The 25,549-nt window shown below is 41.1% G+C and overlaps 1 protein-coding gene across 2 annotated transcripts in view; it reads left to right on the forward strand.

Moving 5' to 3' along the window:
* MRPS27 (mitochondrial ribosomal protein S27) overlaps positions 1-25,549 on the forward strand; it is a 101,866-nt gene that overhangs the window by 19,633 nt on the left and 56,684 nt on the right. The window contains exons 3-5 of one of the 2 annotated variants that reach the window (XM_061621255.1): positions 1,570-1,640; positions 4,043-4,081; positions 6,030-6,088. In XM_061621255.1, the coding sequence (XP_061477239.1) occupies positions 1,570-1,640; positions 4,043-4,081; positions 6,030-6,088 (169 nt within the window). The remainder of the gene's footprint in view (positions 1-1,569; positions 1,641-4,042; positions 4,082-6,029; positions 6,089-25,549) is intronic. The other variant, XM_061621261.1, reaches the window with a different exon arrangement.

The raw sequence follows: 25,549 nt of genomic DNA on the forward strand, positions 1-25,549 counted from the left end.
ATAATAAAAGCAGTGATACTTAAGTAAGCCCTGCCTAATTGCTTTAAAAAATAAGATTGGAGGGGGAGAGAAACACAAATACAATTCTTTGCTATGTTCACTCAAAAGTCCCATTAATTTACACCACAATCCTGACCATGTCTACTCAAAAGTAAGTCCTGTTGAATTCAGTGGGGTTTCCTTCAGGCATGTGGGATTAGCATTGCAGCTTTACTCCCAGAAAAGTGAGTATTGAAGCTTCATATTGGGAAGGATTTCAAAACCCTGCCCTCTTCAATAGCCCAGGAAAATTGTTACTTGTTTGACTCCTGCACACAAGAGAAAAAAAGACTGAAAGCTATTTGCTATGCTTACTCAGTTTATGAGATTTTAAGAAGAGGGGAAAAAAACAACAGTTTTCTGGCCTTGCAATGGTGTCAAGCTACTGCCTGGAGGTAAACAAATCCCTTGTCAATCACAACCCTGACTTCACTTATTGACTACAAACCTGAAAGGGCACAGTTAGAGCAGCCAGCTACCAGCTCATTTAACAGAAGTTGTTGGGGTGTGTGTGTAACATTTTGGTGTATAACTTGTGAACCAGACCACCTAGAAACTTTTTTTTTAAATGAAGATTAAGGTGACTCACCTGGATACCTGGAGAGGACTCCAAAAATCCAGGGGCTTTGGGCAAAAACCAGATACCTGGCAACCCTAACACACACACACACACACACACACACACAGACACACACAGACACACTGTTAAAGGCCACGAGTGATCGTCAATGATACACATACAGAGAGAGAGAGAGAGATGCACCCAATTTATGCCATTTATTCTGATAAAATCTGTGTTCAATATAAAAGGCATAGTTATAGTTGATAAAGGTCTGTGCTGTGTTTCTCTAGCCTGGGTGACATAGTGCAGAGCTATGATAGTAAGGCTTGTGGATCAGGAACTGGTTAAGAAGCTGGAAGCAGAGAGTAGAAACAAATGGATTGTTCTCCCAATGGAGGGATGTAGAAATTGACATCCCCCAAGGATCCGTATTGGAACCTGTGCTTTTTAACTTGTTATAAATGATCTAGAGTTAGGGGTGAGCAGTCTGATGACCAAGTTTGCTGATGATACTAAATTGTTCAGGGTCATTAAAACAAAAAGGGACTGCTGAGAGCTCCAAAAGGATCTCTTCAAACTGAGTGAATGGGCAGTAAAATGGCAAATGCAATTCAGTGTAAACAAGTGTAAAGTAATGTATGCCAGAGCAAAAAATCTAAATTTCACTGACACATTCAAGGAGTCTAAACTTCTTAAAATAGGCTAGCTTCCATTTGCTACTTTACTGCTTCCAAAGGAGACATTGTTAACTTGCATTTGACTAGTAGGCTAGCAGCAAATCCTATGGCTGGAGTGAGAATTTTACACTTCCATTGGAGATATTAAAAAACTGAGGCTTAAATAAAATTAAATGATTTATCTGTCTCTTAGTCCAGGTTGCAGAATAATATCGGTTGTACTCTTTTGGGTTTTTTTACCTCCCTAGAAACCATTAGTGAGAACTAAATATTTTTATTTTATTTCTACAGCTGAACTAGCCTCTCTGATGGACAAAACCTATGAAAGAAAACTTCCTGTCAGCTCTTTAACTATATCTCGGGTAAGAACAAACTCCAGCTTGGATAAAGATGACCCTCCCCCCAAGCTATCTATGAACAGGTTTAGCATGTTTCTTCCAGGATATATTGAACTGAAATATCTTTTGCTGCCTTGCTAAACATACACTATTGTGTTACTGAGTTAGGATTTTGCTGAGGGCACAGTAATAGTCATTAAAAATAGTCAGTAGAGATGATTTGCCTCAATGTGATTTGCCTTCTCTTTAATCTCTCTTGTCAGGCTTTGTTATTACTTTTTAATCTGCGTTATTCGTCCCACTATTGAGCTGACCTCCTTTGGATGTAGTGTTACTGCTTTGTAGAACAAGCTCCATTTCTTAATTCCCTCAGGCCTATAGATAAGATTCTAAGTTCCAAGGTGTCAATAAAAGTATTGCTGGCCTGTAGGGGTCATGCATGTCAATACAGCAACAAGGCAATTGACTAAATTGATTAAAAAAAGAGTTATTGATTGCCTTGAAAAATAACATAGCCTTACTGGGCCAGATGTTCTTGCAGTGTCCAGATGTGGATACGTGAGGACACTTAAGCTTGTTAATTATGTGTACTGCATGTTAAAATGTACTAAGTGTTATACAAAAAATCTCTAGTCAGCATTGTTGTTGCTATGTGCCTTCAAGTCGATATGCTAGTCAGCACAGTAGCCTAATATAGCACTCCATTACCTGTCCTTCAATCCCAGCCTCAGGTAGGTTTTATCTATTTATTTATAGGCATTTATAGCCCAGCCTTCACCTTGTCCAAGGGTGTGTTACATACAGCTCAATGCAAGGAAACCGTGTTACATAAGCAGCGATGGACCGTTTGTTGTTGGTGTTAGGTGCCTTCAAGTCGATTACGACTTATGGTGACCCTATGAATCAGCGACCTCCTATACAATCTGTCATGAACCACCCTGATCAGATCTTGTAAGTTCTGTGGCTTCCTTTATGGAATCAGTCCATCTCTTGTTTGGTCTTTCTCTTTTTCTGCTCCCTTCTGTTTTTTCCAGCATTATTATCTTTAAATCAAATCAGCAGCAATCAGAAACAACAACAATGCAATGGGATAGTTTGATCTCATGCTCTATCCCCAAAGGCCTGTGTAAAATATGTGCCTTTACCTGAAGTTGAAATGTGTACAATGATGAGACCAAATGTACCTCAGAGGGAAGGGCATTTCCTAGGTGACTGCATATCCCTAAGCTGCGAACATGCTCTGGCCCTGTAGGTAGGAGTGAAACCACTGTAGTTTAGCACCCCCCAAGGAGAATCATTCGAGTATCACTTCCTCTAGTTCTCTCCTGACAAAGGTCAGTTTTGATGCCATACCTGAACCTGAATTGAAAAGGACTGGAAAGTTCTTCTTATGTTCTTAGGGTCCAGATAAATTATGAATTACCTTACAATAGGCAGGTTGTGATATTTTGTGATAGGAACATAAGAATCTGCCTTATGTCAGGTCAGGCTAGGACTGTCTACTCCAGGGACCATTCCAATATTTCAGACTCCATCCCCCATCAGCTCCAGCCAGATAACAATAGTCATGGATGATGGGAGTTGCAGTCTTGTGAATTCTGGGGAGCTATAGATTTCCTGTCATTGGTCTACTCTGACTGACAGTGACTCTCCAAGGTCACAGACAGTATCTTGCACATTGCCTAGTACCTGATTTTTTTAAACTAGAGATGCAACAGATTAAACCAGGAACCTCCTGAATGCAAAGATACGCTGTACTACTGAGATATTTTTTCTTGAAGGGAATATCATTTTATATCAATAGTTGTTGATATTCCTATTTTCAGTTAATATTCTGATGCGCACACCCTGCCATACCTCAAGCTGATGGTAGAAATTTCCATACGTCAGCTAAGCATTTCGTGAAAAAAGTTTCATTTAAAACATCATGTGCTGTTTGTTCATTTAATTGGGTATTGTTCTCCAATTCCAGTATCATGTCAAAGAGAAAGCAGGGGCTTCTATTTGACTTCTTCCAGTTCACGAATAATTATATATGTAATATACTGCTTTCATGCAGAACTGGACGGCTATCCTTAAGCCTCAAATCTGAGAGAACGGATGATTGCTCTTCAGTAACACTAAGGGACTTGAGAGTGGATAGCTGTTGCCCTGCCCCTGACAATTACGATAAAATAGGGATCCACTTACCCAGTGTTTTTTGGGGGGAGGTAAAAAATAAGGTGCCTTGATAAAAGTGCTGGGTGTGCAAGCAGAAAATTGTTGCCATTGGCAGCAAGAAAAGAAAAGAGGTGCTGGTGAGTACTGTCACAAAAAAAACACTGCACTTATCCAGTAAAATGGATTTTTTCTTTTTTTATGCTGACTGCTGTAATCTGTCATGGGTCACATTCTGGATTCTGCTGCTGATTTTACTTGCACACCAGCATCTTCTGGGATCCCACCAGACAGGCCAACTTCACTGGGTAGGTCTTGCGAAGTCCCATGGCTGAGGCTACCGTCCTCAAATCACTGTATTCCTTATAATTCTGTGGAAAGATGGAAGCCACCTCCTTATCTAATGCTGGGCCTGCCCCATCCGGCTCTTTCTCATTAGGGCAAATGCTATGACATGTCTCTGCTCCTGCTTCCACGATCTGAGGAACAATCCCTTGTTTCTATGCCATTTCTTTTCATGCCAAAACAGGCATCCTTAGCAGCAGGTTCCGGCAGGCCTTTTGCTAGGGTTGCGAGGTGCAGACTCTGAGATGGTCCTTCTTTCTTAAAGAGTTGTGGTGCTTAAGTCACCACATAGGATTTTCCTGATCACAGTGCTGCAGTGATAGGAGAAGCTACACCTGCTGCGGCTTTAAAGGTTCAGGAGCTCTCTCAGGTTTTCATTCCAGTACCCTACCATTGTCTTTGCTGCAGTCCTGCAGCATTCCCTTCAAGGTTTCCCAGCTTTTCACTTTCATCTGTGCCCTCGATAAGGGGAATGATCTGAAGCCTCTGAAGGAAAATAACAATGAGAACAAAAAGAGTAGGCTTTGTATAGATGAAGCGTTTAATGGTTCCTGATGGGGCTACATGCACTTAAAAAAAAAATCTACACCAAGCTGTTTTGTACCAAAAAAGCTAAAATTTGTGGTTTGTATAGATTATACAAATTAAGTCATTTTTGCATATATCAGTTATTTTACATAATTGATTTTTGCTTTTGCTAGAGAAAAGGTTGAAGGAGCTATGCAAAATATTGGTGCCCCAGCCTTAATCTTTGGATGAGCCCTACTTATCCTTGCTTCTGTCTCCTGAGGTTTAACCAGCCATTGTTTCCAAACTTTCTAACCTATTGTTACAAGCTTAAAAAAGAAGCTGTGATCAGCAGCCACATAAATTTAATAGATACCCAAACAATGTAGAATAATTCCCTCTGTTTCCAATGTTCAGAAGTCAGTGCCATTGCTTATGTAACAAAAATGGTGCCACCAACATACAAGAGGAGGTATGAGCAGATATGGGGGAGCCCCAAGGTTTGCTGACATACAAATATTTCTGGAGGGGGGGAACTAAGGGGTGAATACCCAAAACAGGCCAATGAGGACTGAGTGTACTCTGGTGGCTGTGAAATGCTAACTGGCTGTTGGGGGCAGGGGGACAGAAAAACATATGGGAGGGGGAATAGAATGGAGGATCTTATTTAAAATTAGTTTGTAAATGGTTATTTTGATCATAGAATCATAGAATAGTAGAGTTGGAAGAGGCCTATAAGGCCATTAAGTCCAGCCTCCTGCTCAATGCAGGAATCCAAATTAAAGCATATGTGACAGGTGGCTGTACAGCTGCTTCTTGAATGCCTCCAGTGTTGGAGAGACCACCACCTCCCTAAGTAATTAGTTCTATTGTCGCTCTAACAGTTAGGAAGTTTTTCCTGATGTTCAGTCGAAATCTGGCTTCCTGCAACTTGAGCCCATTATTCCATGTCTTGCACTCTGGGATGATTGAGAAGAGATCCTGGACCTCCTCTGTGTGACAACCTTTCATGTACCTGAAGAGTGCTATCATATCTCCCCTCAGTCTTCTCTTCTCAAGGCTAACATGCCCAGTTCTTTCAGTATCTCTTCCTGGGCTTTGTTTCCATTTACCTGGCAAGTGTGTGGAAATGTATGTTGAATGCAAATGTGTTCAGTTGCAGATCATAACACTTGTTGAACCATTCACAAAACTAGTTCAGTTTGCACAGATCTGTGGAATAATCCTTTCTTAACGTATGCATGTAAAACAACCTGTGAACCACTACTAAGTAAGTAGTTTTGACAGACCTTAATTGTTGGTATTTTAAAAATTAATGAATTAAAGCTATGGTAGTTTTACACTTCTTATTATGCTCTGTTCTGAACTTTGAACTGGTCATCGCTAAGGCTGTTTCTCCCACAGTTTATAGACAACATTTCCTCACGTGAGCAAGTGGATCAAGCGGAGTATTATCTTTACAAGTAAGCAATCTTTTTGATTTCCAAGTTTTGATTTGTGAATGAAGGAAATCGAGGACGTTTAATATATGTTTTGCTTCCAGCTCTCGGTTGGGGTCAGTTAGGTGATACTTTCAAATATATCTCAGAACATTGACCTATCGGTGACCCTAAATTCACTCACCAGCTTACCACTGACAAGTACATCTTTTGCTATGGTGAGAGCATAGGTTCAGGAAGAACCCCCACCCTTGTTTTGTGCCTGGAAAAGTATAAGGAGTCTCCCTGATGCCACACTGACTTTGGCAGGATTGCAGAATGTCAGGGACCCTCTGTGGTGCTGCACTGAGCCTTATAGAAACTTGGAAAGCTATGATACTTTGGGCAGCTTTCTGATTGTCTGAGGCTTAGCACAGCAGGTTTGAGCTCCTATCCTTCTTCCTCAGTTGTAGGTAGAGGGCAGGAGCATACCCCTTACAGTTGTGCTGGGTTTCAAGTTCAGCACAGTGTCAGAGGGCCCTGTCCCTTCTCTTTGGGGGGGGGTGGAGCATGGGAAAAACAAATTTTGATTGACTGCCAAAGCCAGCTAAGATTTGTTGACAGGAGCCAACGAGCCGGGATGTGGTAATCTGTATTTCTGCTGTTTATGGCCCAAACAGTGTGCTAAACCTATAGACTCATTGCACTGCCAGATTTATATATTGAGCATGTTCACCATATGTGGTGTGATTGGGGTTGTGCTGTGGTAATGCTGGACATGAGTGTGGCAAAATGTATTATTATTAAATGTATTATTTAGTATTATTTAACTTTTTTATTGTGTCTTGTCTCCAAGGGATTTAAGGCAGCATATGTGGTTGCCCTCCATTTTATCCATGTAACGGTCCTCTGAGCTAGGTTAGACTGAAAGACCATGATGGTGGTGATGTCAGTGGCTAAGTGGGAATGCTATAACCACTACAACACCACAGCACCTCTCTTTTTAGCACTTTTCGTATGACTTATACAGCCCAGTTCTTCCATATTTACTCAGAAGTAAGTCTCACTTTGTTTAATGAGTGTATTCCCAGATAAGTATGCATAGGATTGCAACCTTAATGTATAGAGTGCATTATAGCCTTCACCTTTTTTTGTTCTGACAACACTGCTGTGAGGTAGACCACTGTTGCTTCCATTTTATATTTGCATAAAGGAAACCATGATAGACAGAGAAGTGACTTGCTTAAGTCCAAGGGCTGATTACATGATGAAGTGGCATTTTTGAAATGGTGTTCAAGTCACACTCTCTTTTCATTATACAATCTTGATACTAATTGATTGCAACCTACAGAGGTAGCTTCTTCAGAGTTCTTTTTTAAAGAACCTTGTAAATCTGACTCAGCAAAACACATTTATGTCCTGCAGATTATAGGTTGCATCTACTGCTGTTGTTATAGCCCAGAGATTACCAATCGTTTTGGGACTCTAGGCATACTTGGAATTTTGAAGGAGGTTCATAGGCAGCAGTCATAGAATGCCTGAAGTGCTTGTGTGGGGATGACATAACACAAAATGGCTGCCATGAAGGTGCAGCATAATACAAAATGGCTGGCCCTTCTAAAAGAACAGAAAAAGAGACAGGAACAAAAAATTGTGCAGGCATGCCCCACCATCAGCCCCCCCAATTTTTTTAAAAAAGGCACCTACATTAGCCATCACTGCAGTTGCTCACAGACAGAAGCACTTTGCTCCTTGTGATGTTCCTGTATTAATGTATATATGGTAAGTGCCGTTTGTATAGAAGATATGTGGTAAGTGGAATGAAACAGGAGGGGGGAGTAAATGAGCAGTACAATGCTGGATGATTGGCTGAGTGTTTGGATGGCTGAGAATATAAATGGAAGGATGACAGTTGAATCTGGGTGGACGTGAGTGGGTTGTTTTGGTGGAGTTGGGAGGTGGGTGTGAGTTGGTGTATGTCAGGAGAGTGTGGAGAAAGAGGGAGGTGGAGTTCGGATTAGTAATAAGTCAAATATCACAGTAATAGATGAAACCATAAGCTTGTAGATCATTATCAAAGTTATCTTGTTATTAATGTTATTTAATAAATACTATTTTGGTTTACCGAAGGCCTGATCCTTGGCTGGGGTTTCACAGACCAGAAGGGAGGGTAAGGTAATAACCAAGGCTGAAGGGAAACAGTAACAAATGGTGGCAGCGGTGAAGAGGAGAAGATAACATTATAAGTATCCAGAGCAACCCCGAGTTATGAGTTACCTGCATTGATACAAGGGGGTTGGGAACAGCATAGGCACGCAGTCACGAATGTAACCGGATAGAGAGACTCAGGCAAGGTCTCTGGGAACATTGGTTGTAGAACGTGACTGGTGGTGCTGCCTAGCAGGGGGATCTATTGAGATCTGTGCTAGAGCGGAGAGAGAAACCATAAAAAAGGACAGTCCGGACTGGTGGAGTCCCTGGTGGTGCCTAGTGAAAGGCAGTAGCCACGAGCAGGTAGGAACCTGACAGGGAGAGCCAGGGAAGGGCGTCACACTCCTCTCCATTGTTCAGAACAGGGGAGGCTGGGTGTCCAGTCCTGGCATACAATGAAATGTAGGAATGTTCAAGAGGGTGTGTTGAATACAGGAGAGGCTGAGCCAGTGCAAACTGGGACTGAGAAGGTAGAGCAAAGTCTCATGCACTGCAGATTTTTAAGGTGATCTTTAGTACGACAGTTCGCAGGTGCCATAGGAAGTACTTGAGGGGCCCACATTGGCAACCTTTGCTGTAGTGCTGTAGTTGTGAACTTTTAAATAATCTTGTTTCCCTGCTTTGACTGTTCTGTTTCCTATCCTGTGACATTAGTCTTATATTGCACCATGTTGATGTGCAGCTGAGCAGCTAAAATGGAGCCAACAGCTTTCCTTGAATAAAATGTGGGAAATGACGTAGAATTACATGCCTGTTCACAGTTTTTGCTTCTGCTTAGTTTTTCTCCAGGTCATAATTTAATTAAAACTGCTGTTTTTGAGTTCTCATGTGTATTTGTAAGATTTGAAGGCTATTTCTGGATGTATTGCATTAATCAAAAGAACCAATAAAAAAGGTTGCTGAGAGAGTCCAAAAGGCAAAAGCTGTTCCTTCTTTGAGTTTTGCATATTATTATTAAACTAATAGGCAAAAAACCTTGCGCTTTAAGAACGTACCTATAATAATAATAATGGACTGCCTTCCAGTCGATCCCGACTTATGGGCGACCCTATGAATAGGGTTTTCATGGTAAGCGGTATTCAGAGGGGGTTTACCACTGCCTTCCTCTGAGACTAAGAGGCAGTGACTGGCCCAAGGTCACCCAGTGAGCTTCATGGCTGTGTGGGATTTGAAGGTTGTAGTCCAACACTTTAACCACTAAACCACTATAGCTAGTGGTGTGCTGGTAAATATTTAACAACCGGCTCTCCGGAAAAAAAAATCCAAGCTGGATTTAGAAAGGGAAGAGGCACCAGAGATCATATTGCAAGCATACGCTGGATAATGGAATGGACCAAGGTATTTCAGAAGAAAATCACCTTGTGCTTTACAGATTACAGCAAAGTCTTTGATTGTGTAGATAACAAAAAACTATGGAACGGTTTTAAAAGAAATGGTGGTACCACAGTATCTGACTGTTCTGATGCACAACCTATATACTCTGGACAAGAGGCTAGTGTAAGGACAGAATATGGAGAAACCAATTGGTTCCCCATCGGAAAGGGTGTGAGACAGGGGTGTATTTTATCATCCTATTTGTTTATATGCAGAACACATCATATGGAAAGGGAGATTGGCCCAAGATGAGGAGGTGTGAAAACTGAGGGAGAAATATCAGTAATTTAAGATATGCAGACAATACCATACTCTTAGCAGAAACCAGTAATGATTTGAAACGAATGCTGATGAAAGTTAAAGAGGAAAGCACAAAAGCAGGACTACAGCTGAACATCAAAAAGACCAAAGTAATGACAACAGAAGATTTATGTAACTTTACAGTTGACAATGAGGACATTGAACTTGTCAAGGATTATCAATACCTCGGCACAGTCATTAACCAAAATGGAGACCACAGTCAAGAAATCAGAAGAAGGCTAGGACTGGAGAGGGCAGCTATGAGAGAACTAGAAAAGGTCCTCAAATGCAAAGATGTATCACTGCACACTAAAGTCAGGATCATTCAGACCATTGTATTCCCAATCTCTATGTATGGATGTGAAAGTTGGACAGTGAAAAAAACAGATAAGAGAAAAATAAACTTATTTGAAATGTGGTGTTGGAGGAGACCATTGCGCATACCATGGGCAGAGAAAAAGACAAATAATTGGGTGTTAGAACAAATTCAACCAGAACTATAACTAGAAGCTAAAATGATGAAACTGAGGTTATCATACTTTGGACACATAATGAGAAGACATGATTCACCAGAAAAGACAATAATGCTGGGAAAAACAGAAGGGAGTAGACAGTGGCGTCATGAGGGGGGTGCGGGGTGTGTGGACTGCACCAGGTGACACCATCAGCGGGGGGTGATTCTCAGCTTTAATTTTTAAAAAAATTAAGTTTCTAGGTGGTCCGGTTCTCGAGATATACATAAAAATATCAGCCCACCCATTAAATCTTTTTTTAAACTACTGTATAGCACTTTGTAGCTTTAACCCCGCCCGTTCAGGATTGCAGCCAATCAGTGAAGTGTTTGTTTGACCTGTGGCAGTGTCTAGTAAACCTCATTGCAAGGCCAGAAAATGGTGCCCCCCCCCGTTTATCTGAACATCTCATAAATTGGGTAAGTATATACATTTCAGTTTTTTCCCCTCTTGTGTGTAGGAGTCAGATCCTGGGCAGTGTTTTGAAAACCTTCCCAATACTTGCTTTTGTGGGGGTAAAAGCATTGCTAATCCCATATCTCCAGCGTAAATCCCATTGAATTCAATAGGATTTACTTTTGAGTAGACATGGTTATGAATGTGCTGAAAATCAATGGGACTGCGGAGTGAATGTAAAAAATAATTGTGTTTGTGTTCTCTTTCTGTCCTCCCCGTCTCCAGTCCTATTTTAAAGCAAGTAGGCAGGGCTTACTTAGGTATTTCAGTTTTTATTCTGTAGGAAACTAATACTGATTTTTTTAAAACTAATACTGATTTTTCTGCAATGACCAACTGGTTTGACAATAAACTATTATATGGGCTGTATGTATTTATACATCTGCAGTGTGTGTGTGTGTAGTCTTTCCAACAACCCTGTGAGGTAGGGTTGGAAACCAAGGCAGCTCACAACAAGAAATAAAGCCATTTAAAATCCAATAACCATAAAGCAAGAATAAACAGTTGGAAAACAGCCTAAAGAGGCATGATTCTGAATTTTGGGTTGGGTGTATGTAGTTTATTTATTTATTATTTGATTTATATCCCACCGTTCCTCCCAGTAGGAGCCCAGGGCGGCAAACAAAAGCACTAAAAGCACTTTAAAACATCATAAAAACAGACTTTAAAATATATTAAAACATCCTTGAAAATATTTTTTAAAAGCTGTAGAAAAACATTTTTTTTAAAAAAAGAAAAGGCTTAAAAACATATTAAAAAGCAATTCCAACACAGACTCAGACTTGGATAAGGTCTCAACTTAAAAGAACAAGTTGAAAGAACAAGTTGAAAGCCTCAAGCATCACTTGAGGCTGTAGTTCTCTGCACACTTCCCAGTTTGAGTAAGCCCCATTGAATACATTGGGACTTGCTTCTGAGTAAACAAACATTGGATTGCACTATAAATATATTTACAGATTGTGTAATTCATAAACATATTTGAGAGTCATATTTATATAAATATTTCTTCATACTGTGTCCCAATAAGTATTTGATTTCACACTATGGTTGTAGATGATTTTTTCCTCTACATTTTAAGTGTGCCCTTCTTCCTGGGGGTGGTCATGGTTCTCCATTGTTTTCATCCTGAGAGGAGGATAGGCTGAGAGATGGTGAGTAGCACATTTAAGGTCTCTTCACCTCCACCCCTTCTTAATTTGAATTTATTTTATATTTCTCCAATATCTTCCCCTGGCTGTTTTTATGTATTTTAAATATTTTTAGATTAAATAAATAGGAAATCATAATTGTGAACCTCCCTAAAAGCAATTTACCTATCCTTATGTTTTGGCAAAGTGATGGTGTGAAGGCATGCTGGTAGAACAAGAGACCATGTCTGAGGTATGTTATAAGGTGTTTGAGGACTTTGTCACACATTACTTTTTGAGACCTGTAGATTCATGTTGGAAAGAACACGTGCACGTATTGAATGGTGGCTTGGGTGCTGTTTTTTCAGTCTACGCTGCATGCGTAGGGAAGGTGATACATCATCTGGCAGCTAGCTTCATAACGTGAGAATGAAAAACATTTGGATCACCATTCATTTGTTTACTTTTCTCACTATTGAGACCACTTCATATATTACTTTTTCATACACAGAAATTTAATCTTTGTATAGGAAAAAGTATTTTGTAAAATGTGAAGGACAGTTGGCTGCCCAGTCAGTATAACCACTGTACAAGATCTACTCAGCCACTGTAATTACCTTTTTGTTTTGAGTGCCCTTTTGTCTGGGTCTTGGTTCAGGTGTGTATCCAACTTTGATGTGCTTATGGAAGGCGTGTGCAAGTAGTGACCCCCCAAGTGTGGAGGCTTGGACAAACATTGTGTTATGGAAAACCAAAGTCTGTGTGAAAGTACATATTTGGGAATGCCATCAGTGTAATCCTAAACTCACTTAATAAATAATATCGAACTTGCACTTTACAAAATATATTACGGTCACGTCCATAAGCACCAGGCGGGTAGTTGCCCAGGGGATCTTAGTCCCTCTGCTGTTTTGGGAGCAGGGTCCCTATGTCTCCAAGCATCCTACAGTCAGCATGAAAAGGGAGTGTGTTAGTCACTAAGAAGAGTCTTCTAATAGGCTTCCTTGCCTTTCCTGCTGATTGGAGCCAATCAGAGTGAAAGCAGGTGAGTCATCCACTGAGAAGACTCTTCTCAATTGCTAACACTCTCCACTTACATGCTGATTGGCTCCTAGAGATGTTTGTTGTTGTGAGAGAATGCATTAACAAAGATCTCATTCTTAATCCAGGAGTAAAAAAGGGTGTATGTGGCTGCAACTATCATGAAGGGACTCTGCACTTCTGAATTTTCTACTAAACAACTGATAAATACCTATGTAACTTTGTGTCTGGAGACTTATTATTAAGAATCACTTTCCATAACTGTAAGGAGGTATGTCCACATGCAAGCATCCCAGGCACCTAAATGAGGGGTGAGAGCAGCATAGGGACATAAGCAGATGTCTTATACCAGGGTTTCCCAAACTTTTCTTCTACATAGACCACTTGAAAATTGCTGAGGGTCTGAAAGTATCTGAAAATTTACTATGGGCATATGCAAGTTAATTAACTCCCATTAGTAACAGAAAGAGTTAGAACACAAACACAGTTCTTATTTACGTTCACTCAAAAGTCCCATTAATTTACATCACATTCATAACCATGTCTACTCAAAAGTAAGTCCTATTGAATTCAGTGGGATTTACTCTGGGCATATGGGATTAGCATGCTTTTACCCCCACAAAAGCAAGTATTGGGAAGGTTTCAAAAACACTGCCCAGGATCTGACTCCTACACACAACAGGGGAAAAAACTGAAATGTATATACTTACCCAATTTATGAGATTTTCAGATAAAGGGGGGGACCCACCATTTTCTGGCCTTGCAATGAGGTTTTCTAGACACTGCCCAGGTCAACCAAACTGGCTTCACACTGATGGCTGCAATCCTGAACGGGCTGGGTTAGCCTGAGCTACAAAGTGCTATAAAGTATAGATTTGTTTAAAAAAAAGATTTAACAGTTGGGGGAGTAGCTGAAGTTTTTATGTATATCTCGAGAACTGGACCACCTAGGAACTTTTTTTTTAATTAAAGCTGAGAATCCAGGCCATCTAAGGGGCTAAACGGGTGCCGGGTGGCATGCAAAGAATCCGTGTAAAACCTGGTTAACCGGGCAATATGGCAACCCTAATTACAACTCCCATCAGCCCCAGCCAGCATGGCCACTGGATTGGGCTGATGGTAGTTGCAGTTCAAAGAAGTAACTTTTCTAAACTCTGCCCAGAAGCCCATGCTTCTGATACATGTCTTTCGTCCACCAATCAGAGGAGCAGAAGACTTCCCCTGCTCCCTCTGTTAACAAACAGCTCGCAAAATTCTCGAAACTTTAACAATCGGGTCTCGCGAGCCCATACGAGCTGGCTCCAGCACACCACTGACTATAGCCCACAGATATTTCTATCCAACTTTAAAAAGCAGGGAAATTGGGCAGCTGTAGTGAATGCACCAGGGAAGCAGGAGACCTGACCTCCTCTCTCAGATATTGTACTGCCCTACAAGTGGGTAAAAATGCAAACACAATTTAGGTTGGTCTTTCACAGTCCAATCCACTTCCTGTGGAGCTTGGAAGAATTTTAAAAGTTTAATAGAAATATCTGTTGGCTATAGATACGTTCTTAAACAACAAGGTTTTTTGCCTATTATTGAATTTCTCTGCTTTTTAATCGGGGAAGTAAAAAATGGGATCCTGTCCAAGTTTGCCGAGAATGGATTAATAATTTGCATGCTTATTGAGTTCAGTTGGATTTACTCCCCTGTAATGATGCTTAGGATAGGTGAAACTGACCATGGGGGGAGGAGAAGGGGGAGGGGAGGGGGAGAGGGAAGGAGGGGATTGGAAGGGGCGAAGGAAGGGGGAGGGAAGGGGCAAAAGGGAAGTGATGGGAGGGAGGGAGGAGGAGGGGAGGGCAGGTATGATCATTTGCATGCTTATTGAGATCAGTGGGGTTTACTCCCGTGCAATCATGCTTAGGATAGGTAAAACTGACCATGGGGGAGGGGACGGAAGGGGCGAAGGAAGGGGTAGGAAGGGGCAAGAGGGAGGTGGCATGAGGAGGGCAGGTTTGATCATTTGCATGCTTTTTGAGTTCAGTGTGATTTACTCCTGTGATTTACTCCTGTGCAATCATGCTTAGGATAGGTGAAACTGACCTGGGGCGGCAGGGAGGGGAGGAGGAGGACATGAAGGGGAGGGGGAGGGAGGATAGAGGGGACAAGGGGGATGGGAACAGGCAGGAGGGAAGGGGAAGTGGAGGGCAGCTTTGTTCATTAGCATCATTAAGTTCAGTGGGATTTACTCCCATGCAGTCATGCTTAGGATAGGCAAAACTGACCATGGGGGGGGGAGAAGAGGGAGGGAGGGCTGGAGTGGACAAGGGAGGAGAAAGAAGGAAGAGGGAAGGGAAGGGGAGGAGGAAGGGAGAGGAGAGGGGAAGGAGGGGAAAGGCAGGTCTGATTATTAGCATACTTACTGGATTCAATGGGATCTACTCCCCTGCAGTCATGCTTAAGGTAGGTAAAACTGACCATGAGGGAGGAGGGGGAAGAGTGGAGGGGGAGGAGGACAAGAGAGAAGGAGGGGATTGGAAGGGGACAGGGATGGGGAAGGAGGGGCAAAGGAGCAGGAGGGAAGGGGGAAAAGGGAGGTGATGGGAGGGAGGAGAAGGGGAGGGCAGGTTTGATCATTTGCATGCTTATTGAGTTCAGCGGGATTTACTCCCATGCAACCACACTGAAGATAGGTAAAGTGACCGAGGGGGAGAGGGAAGGAGGGAATTGGAAGGGGATGGGGGAGGGGAAAAGAGGGGGCAAGAGGAAGGGGATAGAAGGGAGGAGGAGGAAGGAAAGGCAGGTTTGATCATTTGCATGCTTTTTGAGTTCAGTGGGATTTACACCTGTGCAATCATGCTTAGGATAGGAGAAACTGACCTGGGGGAGGAGCAGGGAGGGGAGGGGGAGTGAGGAAGGGGGAGGGGAGGAGATTGGATGTGTGGGCACTGGGCAGAGGGGAAGCCCTTTTCCTTTCCAAAAGGAAAACATTGTGAACAGTATCATTCTTTTTCAGGGTTTCCCCCACCTTTTTATTCTACAGCAGGCACATCTAGCATCCCACTCAAATTTAAACCAAAGCTGTCACTGGCCACATTCACACCAGGCCTTTACTTCACTTTGGACAGTCATGGCTTCTCTCAAAGAATCCTGGGAAGTATAGTTAGTGAAGTGTGCTGAGAGTTGCTAGGAGATGCCCTGTTTCCCTCACAGACCTTCAATCAGAGTGGCTGACTGTTAAACCAGTCTGGCCACTAGAGCTCCACTAGGAGTCTCCTCTCAGCACACTTCACAAACTACACTTCTCAGGATTCTTTGGGGGAAGCCATGACTGTCTAAAGTGAAATAAAGGTCTGGTGTGGGTGTGGCCCTCTGATTAGCAAGGCTAAGCAGCTGTGAGTCTGGCTTTTAGAACACTGACAGTTGGTTCTTACTGAGCATGCCCGGCCTTATCATTGAGTTCAAGGCTAAAATTATTAAATTTATTAAAAATCAGCTAAAAATCAGCTTTGAACTTTTAAACTGCAGAAGATGAAGGTCAGAGTATGGGGCAAGGCCAGTAATAGGATTACAGGTACTCTGTGAACATGGCTGATTTTTAATTAATTTCAACAAATTATAAGAACTCTGACAGAAAAAAAGTCCAACAGGGGTCTGGTTTCTCTCTCTTTTTACACTTTGAATTCTTGATTCTCTCTGACTGTTTTGTGTATTGCGATGAAAGTTTAGAGGGTTGTTAAGCGTTTCTGAGTTCAGGACTATAAGTTTTATAAAGTTTTATTTTAAAATGAGCTTATGAGAAGCAGCAGAATGGCATGAGGGGGGTATTTTCAATTTAACATTATGGAATTTGAAAAATCCATGCTGGCTATAGTATATAGCCACTCTCTTGGCTGTATAATTAGTTGGTCCAACTTTATATCTATATTTTTCACTTTTGTTTTAATGGTGTATTGGGAATTCTAATAGCTTCCTGGATGAAATATATAATGTTTCGTTACCCCTTTAACCCACACAGTTAAGAGGCTACCACTCCACAGTAGTAAAACAACATAATAATTGCCTTGCTAAACTCGACCATAGAATGACAGCATTGGAAAGAATATCAAAGGTCATCTAGTCCATCCCTCTGTGGATGCAGAAAATCCACTGCTACAGTATCCCTGATGTATTGGCCATGCTGACTAAAAGCTTTCTAGCTCAGCATCCTATTTTAAATAGCAGTCACCCTTATGTATCTAGGAAGTTCACAAACAGGGCATGAAAGTGATGTTCCCCTGGTATTTGGAGGTATACTGCCTCTGTACATGAAGTTTCCATTAAGCTGTCATGTGAAAATAGCAGTGGATAGACCTGCTAGACCAAATCTGCCTAATCTTTTTTAAAGCTATCTAAAGTAGTGGCCAATGACACATTATTTATTTCATTAAGCACTCTCCATTAAATACAGTATCCCAAAGCAATTAAAAATAAAAGCTTACATTTATTTATAAAAATATTTGTATACCACTATTTTGTTAAAAACCTCAAAGCCATTTGTAACATGTTTAAAACAACCACCATAGAATTTTTAAAAATCCCACACATTAAAAATACAATAAAAACAAAGGTCATTTGTTGCAAAAAAAAGCATGTACTTAATTGCCTACATAAGCATGGTGAAACAGAAAGGTTTTCAGCAGGCGCTTAAAACAGAAGGCAGAGCATTCCAGAGAGCTGGGCAGATGACACTGAAGGCTCGATTTTGTGTTGATGTTAAATTATATAAAATAATTTCAAGTCCAGTACAGATACAGACTGAAACCACATTTTGTGGTAGTAAGTACCATAATGACATGCCATTTTGTGGACCTTCTGGCATATTTGAGGCTATATGTTCATGCTCCCAAATGCTGGAGAGCACATCTTTTTCAGTGGCTGACTTTCATTTTATTGAGATGTCGTATAAGTGTATTAGAACAAGAGTCAGAGAATAGTGAATTTTTTTTAATTGTCTGAAAAGAGCCTAAAGGGCCAAGCCAGAGACCCTGTTTAGGCTCGTCCATAGTTTTTGTTTTGCTAATCAGCAGCCGCAGGTGGCTGCTTTGAAGATCAGGGCTTGATTCTCTGGAGAAAGGCATTTCTACTCCTTTCTTTCTATGCCCTTTCCCTGGTGAAAATCTCTCAACTGAAAGTTCTATTAGCTGTTTGGACTCCCTCTCTCCCCCCTCCATCCATGAAGGCCATGGAAACTGCCAGCTGGCTTGCTCCCAGGCCTAGCCCATAGCCTGGCATTTCATTTGGGCTGTGGCCACCATGTAGCTTGCTGGCTCAACCTGCTGTAGCGTTGTGATGTCATGACAGCATGAGGGCTCATATTTAGAGAGAGAGAAAATAAATAAGAAAGACCATCTTATCCCTTATATACCCAGTCGATCACTGTGCTCTGCAGGTGAGGGTCTCCTGCAGATGCCATCTTATCAGGAGGTCTGTTCCACACAACATAGGAAACAGACCTTTAGTGTGGTGACACCTACCCTGTGTAACTCCCTTCCCTTAAATATTAGACAGGAGCCGTCTCTGTTATCTTTTTGGCACCTACTGAAGACCTTCCTCTTTCAACAAGCCTTTTAAGTTGAGACTTTATCCCAGTCTGCTTCTGTGTTGGAATTGCTTTTTAATATGCTTTTAAACCTTTTTTAAAAACAATGTTTTTTAACCTTTTTTAAAAAAAATCTTCAAAGGTTCTTAAAAAAAAGGTTTTTAAAAAGTTGATTTAAAGTTGTTTTGTTTTAATGTATTTTAATGTCTGTTTTTATGATGTTTTAAAGTGTTTTTAGTGCTTTTGTTTGCTGCCCTGGGCCCTGCTGGGAGGAAGGGCGGGATATAAATCAAATAACAAACAAACATCAAAGGATTTCCCCAGAACTTGGAAGTAACTAGTTACAAGTAACAAATTACTTGTAATTCATTACTTTTTTTGAGTAACGAGTGGGTAATTCCTTTACATTTTGATTGTAATAGAACTAGGTGTAATTTTACTACTTTTGTGGAGTAATTGTAACATTTCCAGAGTTACTTTTGGGCATTACTTGGGGGGGAGCAGGGGAAGTCTTCTGCTCCTCTGATTTGTGGATGAAAATCATGTGCCTCAAACTGGGCTTCTGTGCAGTGTCTCTCTTTCCTCATGCTCTGTGAATGGGCAGGAGGCGACGAGGGAGGAGGCAGAGAGTGAGACGGGGTGGAGTAGAGAAAACAATTATTTAAAAAAACAGATAGTGGTGGTGAAGAATGGAGTGGAGGGAAAAGGATCTGGAGGTCGAGAACATGGATAAAGGAGAAGGAGGCAGCAGCAGAATGTAGATAAAGAACTGTGGAGGTGAAAGATGACTGTGTGTGTGTGTGTGTGTGTGCGTGTGTGAATACTGTGTTTGCACTTGGCACACAAAGTGGCCTCCACCACCCTCTCTGGCTACTGGGCTGCATTTGTAGTATTTTAACTTTTTTGCATCTCAGGGGAAAATGTTTGCTTGAGTGAGTGTCCCTTAGTTGGTGGCAGGGCAGGGTCTGGGAGGTGGTTAAGTGAGAGAGATTATGCTGGCTGGCTGAGTGGGGGGGGGGGTTGCACTTGGTTTGGCATGCAAAGATCTGAGTAGTGGCCTCAGCCTCCCTCCCCACCACCCTTACCAGTGGAGAGACCACCATTGCTATCTTATGAATACAAATAATTATTCTACCTCTGTATGTGTTTGTTTATTTTTAATGTTGTTTTAGGCAGCAGCCAAGGGCAGCACCTTGTAGGCTTTTTTTTAAGTAACTGAAATGTAATTGTAGTGATTACTTTGGAGGAAAAGTAAAGTAATCAGTTACTTTCAGAGCAATTGTAACAGTAATTACTACTTTTTTGGGGCCATGTAACTGTAACTGTAATTTATTACTTTTTACAAGTAATCTTCCAAGCTATGGATTTCCCCAACACAATATGCACAAAATTTGAATGCCTCCCTCCCTCCCTCCCTCCCTCCCTCCCTCTCTCTCTCTGTTGCTTAGTATTGTTTTACTTGGTTTTCTCTTTGTGCTGTGCATGTCCAGTAAAATATCCAATATGATTTGTTTGGTTTCCTTGTCAGTATGTTGTTATAGTTGTGTGCTTTGCATATTTGAAAAATCAATAAAATTAATTATATATAAAATTAATATCCCGTCTGTGCTAAAAAAATTGTAAGAGTAATAGACTCGTGAAAGGGACTTGTTTATGGCTCCTTACCGCCATTAATTAAAGCTTTATTCACTTACTCATTCAAAATGCACCAATTTTCTACTGCCAAATGTCAGAGGCTAGGTGAAAGACTAGTTTCTATAAAAATGATAGTGCCACCACTGACTCAGTAATCAAAGATATCAACATCTTGCTGGTTTGGACCTTAATAATACCCTTCATTTGCATATAATCTCAGCATCAGAAACATTTAATTACTGTTTCATTCTTATCTGTCCTGCTTATGTAGTAACAGCTGGGAAATGAGGTTTAGAAGTCGTAGAAAGGTCAGCAGTAGCTGGAAAATACAGATGGCAGCCAAGATGGTGCAGTAAACATGGCTGGCACCCTGCCTACAACAGGTATTGCAAGTAATGGCACACAGATCGTTCATTTTTAATGCAAGTCCTTTTAGAGTCATTTGTAACCTGTAATTACTTGTTTGGTCATGGGAGAACTCATCTGATTTTTTTAGCAATCTTGCACTTAAGCACGGGCAGTGAAAGGATACCATAACTGGGTAGAAGGAGAGTGATGGGACGTGTGAGCATAGAGTATAAATGAGATTTATGGAAATGATTGTGGCAAATTGGCTAAGTCTATCATCGAAAAGTTTGGAGGGGAAGCATCTGTGGGATTGGAGGAGGACAATGATATTTCATTGTCCATTACCCCCAATGTCCTGGAAATGTGCCTGCTCAGAAGGCTAATTAAGAGGCAAGCTTGAGCACCAACTGGCAAATGGAAATATTTTTCTATGTGCTAATTGATCAATCGATTTGTGAACTGGCAGCCATCTCAGGAATAATGTTTCCTTTTTGGTTTCCTTATATTTTGTTTTAATGTGATACATTTCCTTCTGCTTAAAACTAGCATATTCTTCCTATATTGTAACCCCACTCTGCAGTTAACTTTTAGTATGATAAGAACATAAGAAGAGCCTGCTGGATCAGGCCAGTGGCCCATCTAGTCCAGCATCCTGTTCTCACAGTGGCCAGCCAGGTGCCTAGGGGAAGCCCGCAAGCAGGACCCGAGTGCAAGAACACTCTCCCCTCCTGAGGCTTCCGGCAACTGGTTTTCAGAAGCATGCTGCCTCTGACTAGGGTGGCAGAGCACAGCCATCACGGCTAGTAGCCATTGATAGCCCTGTCCTCCATGAATTTGTCTAATCTTCTTTTAAAGCCATCCAAGCTGGTGGCCATTACCGCATCTTGTGGGAGCAAATTCCATAGTTAACTGTGCGCTGAGTAAAGAAGTACTTCCTTTTGTCTGTCCTGAATCTTCCAACATTCAGCTTCTTTGAATGTCCACGAGTTCTAGTATTATGAGAGAGGGAGAAGAACTTTTCTCTATCCACTTTCTCAATGCCATGCATAATTTTATACACTTCTATCATGTCTCCTCTGACCCGCCTTTTCTCTAAACTAAAAAGCCCCAAATGCTGCAACCTTTCCTCGTAAGGGAGTCGCTCCATCCCCTTGATCATTCTGGTTGCCCTCTTCTGAACCTTTTCCAACTCTGTATCTTTTTTGAGATGAGGCGACCAGAACTGTACACAGTATTCCAAATGCGGCCGCACCATAGATTTATACAACGGCATTATGATATCGGCTGTTTTATTTTCAATTCCTTTCCTAATTATCGCTAGCATGGAATTTGCCTTTTTCACAGCTGCCGCACACTGGGTCAACATTTTCATCGTGCTGTCCACTACAACCCCGAGGTCTCTCTCCTGGTCTGTCACCGCCAGTTCAGACCCCATGAGCGTATATGTGAAATTCAGATTTTTTGCTCCAATATGCATAATTTTACACTTGTTTATATTGAATTGCATTTGCCATTTTTCCGCCCATTCACTGTTTGGAGAGGTCTTTTTGGAGCTCTTCGCAATCCCTTTTTGTTTTAACAACCCTGAACAATTTAGTGTCGTCAGCAAACTTGGCCACTTCACTGCTCACTCCTAATTCTAGGTCATTAATGAACAAGTTGAAAAGTACAGGTCCCAACACTGATCCTTGAGGGACTCCACTTTCTGCAGCCCTCCATTGGGAGAACTGTCCGTTTATTCCTACTCTCTGCTTTCTGCTTCTTAACCAGTTCCTTATCCACAAGAGGACCTCATCATTCATGATTAAACTCATTTTTTTAAATCAAACAAGAGACGGTACAAAGGAGAACAGGTACACTCATCAGGGAGTTGTGGCTGGCTGCAATTCCTATTCAATGCATAGTTGGTGTGAAACTTTTTCTCCTGTGCAGAATGGCTCCAAGGCTCAGACTACTCAAACTTCAACAAAATTGGACAGCTCAGAGAAACTGGTTTATGCATGGGCCAAGCTGTGCTAAAATTTTCAACCTGTTTTCTCCCCCCCCCCCGCCCAATTAGCAATGTAACTAGTTTTCTACAAACATTGCATACTGCACCATTGAAAATGTATACATCTAGTCAGATTGGGGTAACAGCTGGCAAATGTAGAATTTGTACACATAGATTCTGGAAGACCTCTATGGATTGGTGATAGGTATAGAAAATGACGCTGATAAATTGGTATGTGTTCTTTGGGGACAATCTGATAGGCACTTCATGATGTCATTTACTACTGTTTAACTGTCTACTTGGCGATCTTTATACAGCCACAAGAGTGGTTGTGTGCTATGGCCAGCGTGGATTTTTCACATTCCGCAATGTTAAATTGAAAATATCCCCCATGCCATTCTGGTGCTTCACATAAGTTCATTTCTAAAGAAACCTTACGAAACTTACAGTCCTGAACTCAGAAATGCTTGCTTAACAATCCTCTACATTTTCATGGCGATACACAAAACACTAAGAGATAATCCAGAGTTCAAAGTGTAAAACGGGGGGTGGGTGGGAATCCAGACCCCTGTTAGACTTTTTTCTGTCAGTGGTCTCATAATCTGTTGAAATTAATTAAAAATCAGCCATGTTCACAGGCTAATTGTAATCCTATTACTGACCCCAAAGAATCCTGGGAAATGTAGTTTGTGAAGGTTGCTGAGAGTTATTAGACGACTCCTATTCCCCTGACCAGAACTCCAGTGGCCAGAGTGGTTTAACAGTCAGCCCCTCTTTCCAGAGAATTTTGGTGACTACCTCTGTGAGGGGAATAGGGCCATTTCTGAACAACTCTCAGAACCCTTCACAAATTACACATGGCAGGCTGAACATACGCATCTTGGGCAGGCCAAGTTTGTTTTTTCCAACAGCTGGATTCATTGCTTAAGTAGCAATGTATTGTGATCAGTCTAATTATATAACAAAGCTACAGTTTCAGATTCAACTGTTAATGCACCCAAAATAGAAACAGAAACAGAATATATCCTCCAGTTTGAAACACAAAAGGCTATCTTCACCATCATATGACATTGACCAATAAAAAGGCTTTGAAATTAATAAAAATACATCTGACACACATTTCTAGGATGAATAATGAGTGAAATATAAATTTCTAGGTTAGATTCTCTGTAGAAACAGTAGTAACACAGTGAAGAAGCAAAGTAAGAACAACACCAAAAAACTTTCAAAAATGTAATTCTCCGTCTTGGGAGATGCAGTCCTGATTGCAGGTCTTGCCACCACTCACAATATGCTCAAAGGCACATGCTATCAAATTCCTCCAAGTTACACAGGAAGTGGAATGGATTCTGAAAGACCAACCCAAATTGTGTTTATGTTTTTATGAATGTGTAGGGCAGTACAATATTTCAGAGAGGAGGTCAGATCTCCCACTACCCTGGTGCATTCACAATAGCTGCCCAAATTCCCTGCTTTTAAAAGTTTGACAGAAATATCTGTTGCTTATAGGTACGTTCTTAAACCACAAGTTTTTTTTTTTTGCCAATTAGTGAATATAATTAAGGGCACAAAACAGCTGCCTTAACAACTATGCCTTTCCCAAGTTTAGTATTCTCAAAGAAGACGCTTAATTTTTTTTGACAACATGTTAAACATGCTTCATGTACTTTATCTCCGTTATCCTTACAACAGGTCTATAAAGTAGGTTGGCCTTGGGAGGCATCAAAGCTCAGTGATACAGAACATGCTTTGTATGCAAATGGTGGGAAGATCAATCCCCAGTATCTTCTGTTAAAATAATTTTGGGTAGCAGAAAAACCCTTTTGCCTGAGACTTTGGAGAGCTGCTACCAGTCAAGTAAGCAGTATTGAACAGATAGGCCATGTTGCAGATGGGGGCTGGGGCTGAGACAATTCATTATTGTTGTTATTTGAATTTCTTACCCACCCATCACTATAAGGTCCCAGAAGAAGTTACAACACTATAGAAACATAATATTAAAACAATTTACAGTCAGTAGAATAGGGTGGGTCCTAAAATATACATCTCAGGTGGCAAAAGAGAGCCCCTCTGCCTATCTTAACACCCAAGACAGTCTGTGGGGAACAAAGGCGTCTTAACTAAGTTGTTCAGGGCTTAAACACCAATATTTTTCATAGTGGCTTGTGATTCAACATAGAAATGAGATTAAAACTGGGCATTTTCTGTTCCACTACACCATGGCAGTCGTTGATTAGATTATCCCAGAATGAAAAGCCTCATTCTCCCCCTTCCTCATTTATGCCACTTCTTAAATATAAGAAGTATAACAATAACATTTTGTTACTGCTCTACTTACAACTCAAACATTTATTTTTGAACAAAAATGGAACTTTTTTTTTAACACAAATTGAGTGAACAGCCACTGAGGAAAAGGTGGAAAAGTGTATACTATAAATATCATGCTGTGTTATACAAACCTGAGAAACATCTCTCTACACTTTTCCTTGGCATGTGACTCTGGCAGTGCATTTCTGCACATTTTTATGTTCTTTGAAATTCAGGACATATTTTGACCAGTCTAGAATGCTTACATTTACTATTTCAATATCACTGGGAAACACAGCCATACACAAATACATTATTTCTACATTTCTTTTATTAAAAGCACTACAGGAACTCAGCAGAAGGAATATTAAAAGTCGTGTTCCAGTTAACAATCATTAATAGGCAAAAAAAACACCTTACAGCTTAAGAAAGTACCTATAGCCAATAGATATTTCTGTTAAACTTTAAAAAGCAGGGAAATTGGGGAGCTATAATGAATGTACCAGGGAAGCAAGAGACCTGACCTCCTCTCTGAGATATTGTACTGCCCTACACATTTTTAAAAATGCAAACACAATTTGGGTTAGTCTTTCACAGTCCAATCCACTTTCTGTTTTTGACCAGTCTAGAATGCTTACA

The sequence above is a fragment of the Rhineura floridana genome, chromosome 1 (assembly GCF_030035675.1).
Source record: "Rhineura floridana isolate rRhiFlo1 chromosome 1, rRhiFlo1.hap2, whole genome shotgun sequence".
Taxonomy (NCBI): Eukaryota; Metazoa; Chordata; class Lepidosauria; order Squamata; family Rhineuridae; genus Rhineura; species Rhineura floridana.